Source organism: Asterias amurensis, chromosome 3 (assembly GCF_032118995.1).
Source record: "Asterias amurensis chromosome 3, ASM3211899v1".
NCBI lineage: Eukaryota > Metazoa > Echinodermata > Asteroidea > Forcipulatida > Asteriidae > Asterias > Asterias amurensis.
Genome location: NC_092650.1, coordinates 21,221,695 through 21,230,632, shown reverse-complemented (window position 1 = coordinate 21,230,632; position 8,938 = coordinate 21,221,695). Strand labels below are relative to the sequence as shown.

The 8,938-nt window shown below is 39.9% G+C and overlaps 1 protein-coding gene across 1 annotated transcript; it reads right to left on the bottom strand.

Moving 5' to 3' along the window:
• Positions 1–3,617: 3,617 nt before the first annotated feature.
• Positions 3,618–6,085, bottom strand: LOC139934774 (cytochrome P450 3A19-like). Its single transcript, XM_071929179.1, has 4 exons — positions 6,027–6,085; positions 4,951–5,088; positions 4,386–4,548; positions 3,618–3,713 (listed from the first exon to the last, which is right to left on the bottom strand). Exons 1-4 carry the CDS (start codon positions 6,083–6,085, stop codon positions 3,618–3,620), a joined length of 456 nt encoding a protein of 151 aa, XP_071785280.1.
• Positions 6,086–8,938: the final 2,853 nt, after the last annotated feature.

Here is an 8,938-nt window from a genome sequence, read left to right as displayed (position 1 = left end):
GTGCGGGTTGGTCTCAAATTATGAAACAGTAGAATCATGTGCGCATCGTTAAGCGTATCACAATCCAACTGACACGTACACCTATCTAAAAATATATTTCCCGAAATGATTATCCAACGTTTTTCAGTTGTCTTACCGCCTTGACGATTAAAGGCAGTGGACACTATTGGTAATTACTCAAAATATTTATTATCATAAAACCTTTCTTGATTGCGAGCAATGGGGAGAGGTTGATGGTATAAAACACTGTGAGAAACGGCTCCTTCTGAAGTGCCATAGTTTTCGAGAAAGAAGTAATTTTCCACGAATTTGATTTCGAGACCTCAAGTTTAGAACTTGAGGTCTCGAAATCAACCATCTCGAAATCACCATTTTCTTTCATTATTATCTCGCAAGTTCGATGACCGATTGAGCTCAAATTTTCACAGGTTTGTTATTTTATACATATGTTGAGATACACTAACTGTGAAGGCTAGTATTTGACAATTGCCAATAGTGTCCACTGCCTTTAAGCCAAAGTTCGTAGACCTTCAAAGACTCTGGGTTGTCAAAGGCCGTTCTTCGCACCTGGTATCTCAACATATGGACCCCCATATAAATTATTCACTTTACTGTGATTTATTTTTCGTTGTTCAAAATTGTACAAATATAAAATAGTGGAAGGGAGGGCTTGTTTCGACCCTTGTTGACGAAAGTTGGCCTGTGGTAGGTTATGGTCTAGCAATTAACATCACCGGACGCAAGCTCTTGGGTTTCTGGTGGGTTCAAGTCCCAGTCATTACACTTTTGTCCTTATTTGACGTAAAGCCGTCGGTCATGTGTGTTGAGTATTACTCATGTAAAATTATCCCGTAACTCATCGAAAGGTGAAGGCCCCCCCCCCCCCCCGATGTTCTTGCCCCACAGGACCGTGTAAATAACTAGGAAACTTGCGGGTACAACCATGATTGTGTAAATATGTTGTTGGCTCTGAAAAGAGCCGGTTGGGTCTCGACGTTACGAACAGTATACTCTGCTCGTCTTCAGGAGAAGATGGTTGTACCCGCAAATACAATAGTTATGTATAGTTTCTTCTTATTTCTCAACACCATGCAAAGCTTCAAACAATACTTACCTAGTATACAATTACAAGCTTTTAAAGAATAGGTTTAATGCTTCAAAACTTAGATACCACACCTTGCATGAACAAGTACTGAGCGCTTTGACACATTCAAAGGTTGTGATAACGCGCTATATAAGACCATAGTTTATTAATCGTATGTATTTTAAGATAAGATTAATCCAACACTTCAGTGTGTGCTCAACTCAAAATTAGTCTTTTTATTTTGTAACGGAAATAAATAAATCCCCGGATTACAAATAAAGTATCATTAAAAAAAGGTTCTGTCACCGGCCAGGGTGGACTGGTCAAAACATCTACATTTCAAAAGATCCATGAATATATGTGATGGCAGGCTATTCTTATGCAAATTCAAATGCACTCATAATAATATAATGTAGAATTGAATAATTCCTGGCATTCAGATCAACCATGGAGAGCCCAACCCTTCCGTTCGTTATCGCTCGTCCAATTTTGGGTCCTACCGCCCTCACTCGCTCAAACGCCGACCATCGCCGACCAACAAAGGATAGAATGATTGCAATGGGAAACTTTAGACTCTCCGCCGATCACCAAGAAAGGGCGCTCTTCATCAGTTAATGTCAACAATTATTTTTGGGGAATAGGAGAAGCATGGGAGTGACGGTCACCGACAGCACTTGTCAACAAATGTCAATTGTGTTTTGAGTGTTTTCGTTTTTGTATTTAGATTTAGCCCAACTGTATTTTGTTTTTCATTACCCATGGCAAACATTTTGTGTGCAGTATTAAACAAACTGTTCTGGAACAGGACATACTGAACACGTCGAGTTTCCAAAGGATAACAAGAGGTGTGTATGAGTTTTGGGGGTGGTTTTAAGGGTAATAAGCAACAAAATTCATACTACTAACCTACCGAATTTGAGAAGAAATCTTGAATCTTTATTTGTCTGACAATGTATCTGATTATAATTTTCAGGAGGCTGAAAGACTTCTACATAATTGTTTGAGTACTTTTGAATTTTTAATATTAACCATTGTATGCTATGAAAGTTGCGCACCATTAACTGGTAGGTCTGCTGCCCTCTAGTGCAGATCTTTAAACAAAACACTCATAGACGTCTTTGGCCACAATGTTTGATGAACTGTGCACGCGTGACTAGCTATCATTGGCTGAGATTCATGCTTAGCACGTCAGGCATAAACTATATGCAATGTTTTACATTGAAGATAGTGGTCAATGACGTGTATTGCTATCCATCTAAAATAAATTATTGATAATGTAATAAACCTTATTATTCCAATATGTGAGACTGACGAAAGTAGTTGATAAAAGCTAGCTAAATACTACTTTATTTTGGCGGTGAACTATCTACGGCAGCATGTTAACAGGCAATATTGAAATTGAAATGTCCCAGGCAGCATTCCCATAATATGGGTCCCATCATTAGGGCAAATAAGGTTAAACCCATGGGCCCCTGTTGACCCTGCACCCGGGATTCATCACGGGCCTATATTATGAGTAGGCCCAGCGATATGGGTCCCATGTGGGTTAATATATGGGCCCCATGTGGGCCTGATATGTGGTTACCAATATGGCCCCATATGGATAAACCCATGGGCCCAACTGGAGGTCTGCACCCAAGATTCATATGGGCCCCATATGGGCCCCATATGGGTTGGCACAGCTACACATCTGGGGAAAACCACCTGGGTTTACAACATGGGCATTACCTGGGACTCGTGGGCACTTTGGGCCAATTAATTTTAGAGATCCGTGTGGGTAGCGCACTAACGGGGACCATATGGGCCAGCCCAGGAAGCGTTATAATTCATTCAACTAAATATTTAATGTTAATGAGAAGTCTAAATAAAAGTCGAAATGTATGAAAATTTACAATATCACATTACATGAACCATCCTATACTAGCTAACAACCAACTATATTAATCAAATATTATATTGCACATAATTATAACTCTCACTAATGTAGTCCAGTAACCGGAGAGTTTTTTTAATAAATAAAAAAAATTGACATTTGAATTGTACAATATTTTATGAATTGTTATAAGAGATAAAAATCATAAAAACGTACAAAAACAACTCTGGAGATTTTACCTTCTCAAAATATCAATGAAAGCACACTACTTCATTGCACTGTCCCGAAAGTTTGGCATAATTTACCAATATGGTTTTTCCCACGTCTTACCCATGGCTTACCCATATTATATTTGTATATATGTAACTTTAAGATAGTTTAATGCAACTTTTTTATTTAATTTTTTTTATTGGGGCGATTTTGGCCTTGTGCCACCTGTTTCAATTTGAATGTGTTGTTGATAATAAGATAATACATAAATAACAGAAATATATAAAGTCCCGGATCACAGTTGAGGGTCCCCCGCAGGAACTGACCCAATTTTTGGTCAGTATGACCCGGCATCTTTTTTAATTAGACCTCAAAATACCTTAAAGTTATTCAATTCCTGGATCATCCTGACCCGATTTGGATCAAGCTCCCTGGGGCACGGAGTGCTGGTCAAGTCCGGATTGGCACATCTTTCCTTGGAACGAGGCGGACATTTATACCATTCTCGGGTGTCAGAAGACTACGGGTTCCTCGCTTAGGTGGAATCTGTTTACCACAAAAAACACAAATCGAACAAGTGTTTTGTATTTCTAAATGTGTGGTTATCGTTATTTACGTTTACTGGCTTTACACTACTGTTAATTCAATAGATGAACAGGGGAAGAAGTATCAATTTATAACACAACTGTATGACATGTGAATTGAATGTAGGTAAAAGGTGATTATGAATGGTATGTGACCTAGGCTACAGGCAACTCTCTGGCGTTATTCACGAGCCTCGTAGTGTGACGTCAGAAACTCGGGCTACCTATTCCGTTGCAGGCCCCGCTGTTGTCTTCTTAACGTTACAAACTTTAAATGCAAAACGTATGTTCGACACTGCGTTTTGAACTGCATCGGCCTTTTCGCAAACATACGAGTGCGTGTGAGGTGCCTGCTGGTCTGGCTAGCTATCAAGTTTGAGCGCTAGCTAGACCAGCATACACCTCATTCCACAGTTTTAGCGGTTGTTCAATGGGTATTCGATAATGTTCAATAATGTTTGCATTCAAACCATGTTCAATACTTTAAAACGATAAGAAATATGTCTTTACAAATAATGTAAATATTATTTTTCTTTTTAACAAAATTGCATAATGATTCGGATATCAGTACCACAATAATTTAAAAAAATAATATTCGATTGGTGAGGTTGGAGGGAGGGGGGGGGGGTCTTACCTCTGTTTGTTCGCAAGCCTCCACGCGATAAGTTTTAAACAAACGAGTAAGGACCACGATAACTTCCATCATGGCAAACCGGTACCCTACACACATCCGGGGTCCCAGGCCAAAAGCAAGCCAGGCAGAGGGGTGGATTTGGTCCCTCTTCTCCGGGGCGAACCTGAATAATCAGATAATTGCAAGAAGTAACAATTGCAGAAATATTCGGTTTGACTTACAGTTTGGTGGCACAAATGACTGGAAAAAGACAATCATTGTATCACCATGTTGAGACATGTCTTATAAAAAAGAAAATTATTCAGGTCAAGGGTCACTGATCGTGCATAATTCAACATAATGCACATTCAACATCAATCATTGGTTTTTTTTTCTTCCCACACTCGTACCACACTCGTACCACACTCTGGCCACGCGGGGTCAACAGTGAAGGGTTCCGGGAAAGAGCCCATACCATGAGTGTCTGCGATGGCCAGTGTGCGGTACGACAGACAAAATTGCCGGGTACAGAATTTCCGGCCACGCCCGGGTAATTCTGAACCAGTGGTACATTGGTTACGCTTACCTCTCGGGGTCGAATTTCTCTGGATCCGGCCAATATTCCGGATCAGTCTGGATCGCATGAACAGCAATCTCAACTGTGACTCCCTTTGGAACTGTAACTCCCTGGATTACACAATCCTCCTTGCAGATACGGTTGACCCTGCGTGTGAAAAAAAAAATGATTCAAAAACCGAATTGTCTTTAGTCTGTTGGGGACTAATGTCAAGCGCATTGATACGGTTTATTGTGAAATGCGTTATATAATAATTTGTTGTTGTTGATACACCAACATGTGTACGTCTGTTCATTGTTGTCCCTTGTCTTTATGAGTCTTATGCAGTGTTAGTCTGACTATAAGTTACGATACAAAAGTCAGGGCTTCACCCAATCCTATAAACCCTTCCCATGAAATATGTAAATTGCACATAGCGCGTGCGCACTAACGTTTTGGTTGGCAAAATGAGGGAACATCGCGCTGTTTTGTACACGGCTAATGGGTGCGTGACGCATACGCGATTGCGCGTATGCTTAGTGCACATTTCTATGGCGTTTGCCAACCAACAGGGTCTGTACGCATGCGTGAATGTGATTAGCATATTTCATGGGAAGGGTCCATTCCCTTCTGACTTGTTAAAAATTTGTGGCTACTGTTTGTCACTGTTATATTATGAAACACCAAGGATGGGTTTTACCGAAATAAATGGGCAATACCGAAATAAATGTCAATCGAATTGACTTGAACTTAACTGAATTGAGTTTAAAAACAAGCAGCTCTGTTTTACAAGGCTTTGTCCAATATCGATACTTCTTTTGTCAAATTTTATGGTTTGGCCAGTAAGTGGCCCATACTGAAGGCTCATCCGAAATGAGACTTTGGAACGTTAGGTGACAGTAGACTTACCAGGTAAATGTTTATTTTTTACATAGTTCGGAGCATGCGCACATTACCAAGGACGATGGATTTATCTGGTAAGTCTGTTGCCACCTCGTGTCCCAAAAGTCCCCCATTAATGGCGTCAAAGTTCGCAACTTTTGCCAAAGTCTGCACATAACTATTGTTGGTTATTATTGTCTTTGTGTGCTACAGTTCAACCTCACAATTTATCTATCACGAGTGAACCAAAACTCTGTGACAAGACTAACTCCTCGATCCCCATGCTTAAAGTAAGAAAGGTTGTCTCAACCATGGGTAGACCTTGGCCTGTGTCTTTGATGTGTGACGTCAGATGTTCAGGCTACACTGGGTGCGTTCGTTTAGCTTCCCTGGGTCGAACCCGACGTGTGGCGGTTTTTTTTTTCCAGGACGAACGTGTGCAGATAATTACTCACGTTCGTCCTAGAAAAATAAAACTGCCACGCACCGGGGAAGACCCAGGGGAGCTAAACGAACGCACCCACTATGTGGAAATTTTAGGTCGTTAGGTGGCAGCAGGCTTATACCAGTAAATCCATTCTTTATGATAACGTGTGCATGCTAAGCACCCGATTTTGTGCTTACTGTGCAGTTTCTATTTCATAGCGCTGCTAACTGTAAGCATACGAAAAGGCATGCTAACCTTCCGGTGCTTACCGCACGAAGATAAATGACAATGCAAATCCACGGTAAACACGCAATATGGCCGCCCATTTGGTTCTGCTAACCTGTGAACTACGCTAAGGCTTAAAGACAATGGACACTATTGGTGAATGTCAAAGACCAGTCTTCTTACTTGGTGTATCTCAACATATGCATAAAATAACAAACTTGTGAAAGTTTGAGCTCGATTGGTCGTCGGAGTTGCGAGACAACTATGAACGAAAAAAGAAACTTTCCACTTGAAGTTGTGTACTTTCAAACACTTGATTTCAAGACCTCAAGTTCTAAACTTGAGGTCTCGAAATCAAATTCGTGGGAAAAACTTCTTTCTCGAAAACCACGTCACTTCAGAGGGAGCCGTTTCTCACAATGTTTTATACTATCAACATCTCCCCATTATTCATTACAAAGTGAGGTTTTTTGCTAATAATTATTTTGAGTAATTACCAATAGTGTCCACTGCCTTTAAGCAACAAAAATTCTGCTACAGTAAGCACGCACATTTGGTAACCGTTAAAGGAACACGTTGCCTTGGATCGGACGAGTTGGTCTATAAAAAGCGTTTGAAACCGTTTGTTATGAAATGCATATGGTTAGAAAGATGTTTTAAAAGTAGAATACAATGATCTACAAGTATCACTCAAAATTGCACGGTTTTCCTTTTACGCCGCGAACTATCACGGTCGGCCATTTATGGGAGTCAAAATTTTGACTCCCATAAATGGCCGCCGTGTTAGTGGACAAGGTAAAAAGAAAACCACGCAATTTGGAGGCATATTTGTGTAGATCATTGTATTCTACTTTTACAACATCTTTCTACCCATGTGCATTTTATAACAAACGGTTACAGAACGCTTTGCAAAGACCAACTCGACCGATCCAAGGCAACGTGCTTCCTTTAAGCAGCGCCATGAAATTGGGCCCTTGTCCACCCCAACATTATGCATACATTATTTTAACAATATTGGATAAAACCGTGCATACAAAGAACTTTGTTTGGCAAGGTGTTTACTTTTTATTTTTTAAAGGCATCGGACACGTTTAGTTATTGTCACAGACCAGTTTTCTAACTAGGTGTACCTCAATATAACCATGCATAGAATAATGGACTCAAATGGTCCTCAAATTTCCAAAAGAAGAATGACAGAGGAACACCCCTGTTGCACTACTTTGAACAATTTTTATTATTTGAGTGAGAAATTACCTCTTTATTAATAACTATATTTTCAGAGATAACCGTTTATCACAATGTGTTATAAATACTATCAACACCTCTCCATTGTTCCTTACCAAGTAAGTTTTATGCATAGAGTTATATATAAGAACTAGAGGGCGCACGAGTGATGCTTCGTGCACAAACGCCACGGGACCGCAAGATGACAAGCGCGTCATTCTGCATTCTCAACTTACAAAATGGCCGCACAAACACGCGCTGTGAGATAGCTGTTTTGTCAACTTAGAAAATGGCCGCCTGCTCGCATACCGGGGCGCGTATATAGGCCAGTGCGCGCTCGCTCTAGTTCTTATATAACTCTATGGTTTTATGCTATCAACTATAATTATACCAATAGTGTCCAGTGCTCTTAAATAACTATGGCAGTTATTTGGAAGTGAGATATTCAAAAACCAAAAACATATTTCCTTTGTGGACATGATAGATCCGAAGGACTTACCTCTCGATCAATGAAGTTAGCAAATTTCCTCACCATTACCTCCTTGACAAACTCCAAATCACTTGTAACTATAGCTTTCTTACTTCCTCGAAAATAACTGCATTCACCAAAACGAATTAACAATCAAGAAAGACACAACAAATATATTAACAACTTGTTTGACGTTGCGCCTTATTTATAACCGGACATGTTGTTTTTATTATAAGACCCAATGTAGCACATTGTACAAGGAGTGAAAGGCAGTGAACACTGCTGGTAATTACTCAAAATAATTATTAGCATGAAACCTTTATTGGTGACAAGTAATGGTGAGCTATTGATGGTATAAAACATTGTGAGAAACGGCTCCCTCTGAAGTAATGTAGTTTTCTGAAGTAACGTATCTCTCTAATTGAAGCATCTGAAAGCAAACAACTTCGTGTTACTCGAAGTTGTGTGCGTTGAGACGGTTGATTTCGAGACCTCGAGTTCTAAATCTGTGGTCTCAAATTCGTGGAAAATTACATCTTTCTCGAAAACTACATTACTTCAGAGGGAGCCGCTTCTCACAATGTTTTATACCATCAACCTCTCCCCATTACTCGTCACCAAGTAAGATTTTATGCTAATAATTATTTTGAGTAATTACCAATAGTGTCCACTGCCTTTAACACCAGCACTGGTTAACATGAATTGTACATGCTAAAATAATGTATGTGTCCTGAGTCGAAATTTATTTTCGTGACATATTGTTTTAATAATTTCTCAAAAGCGCTTGTTTT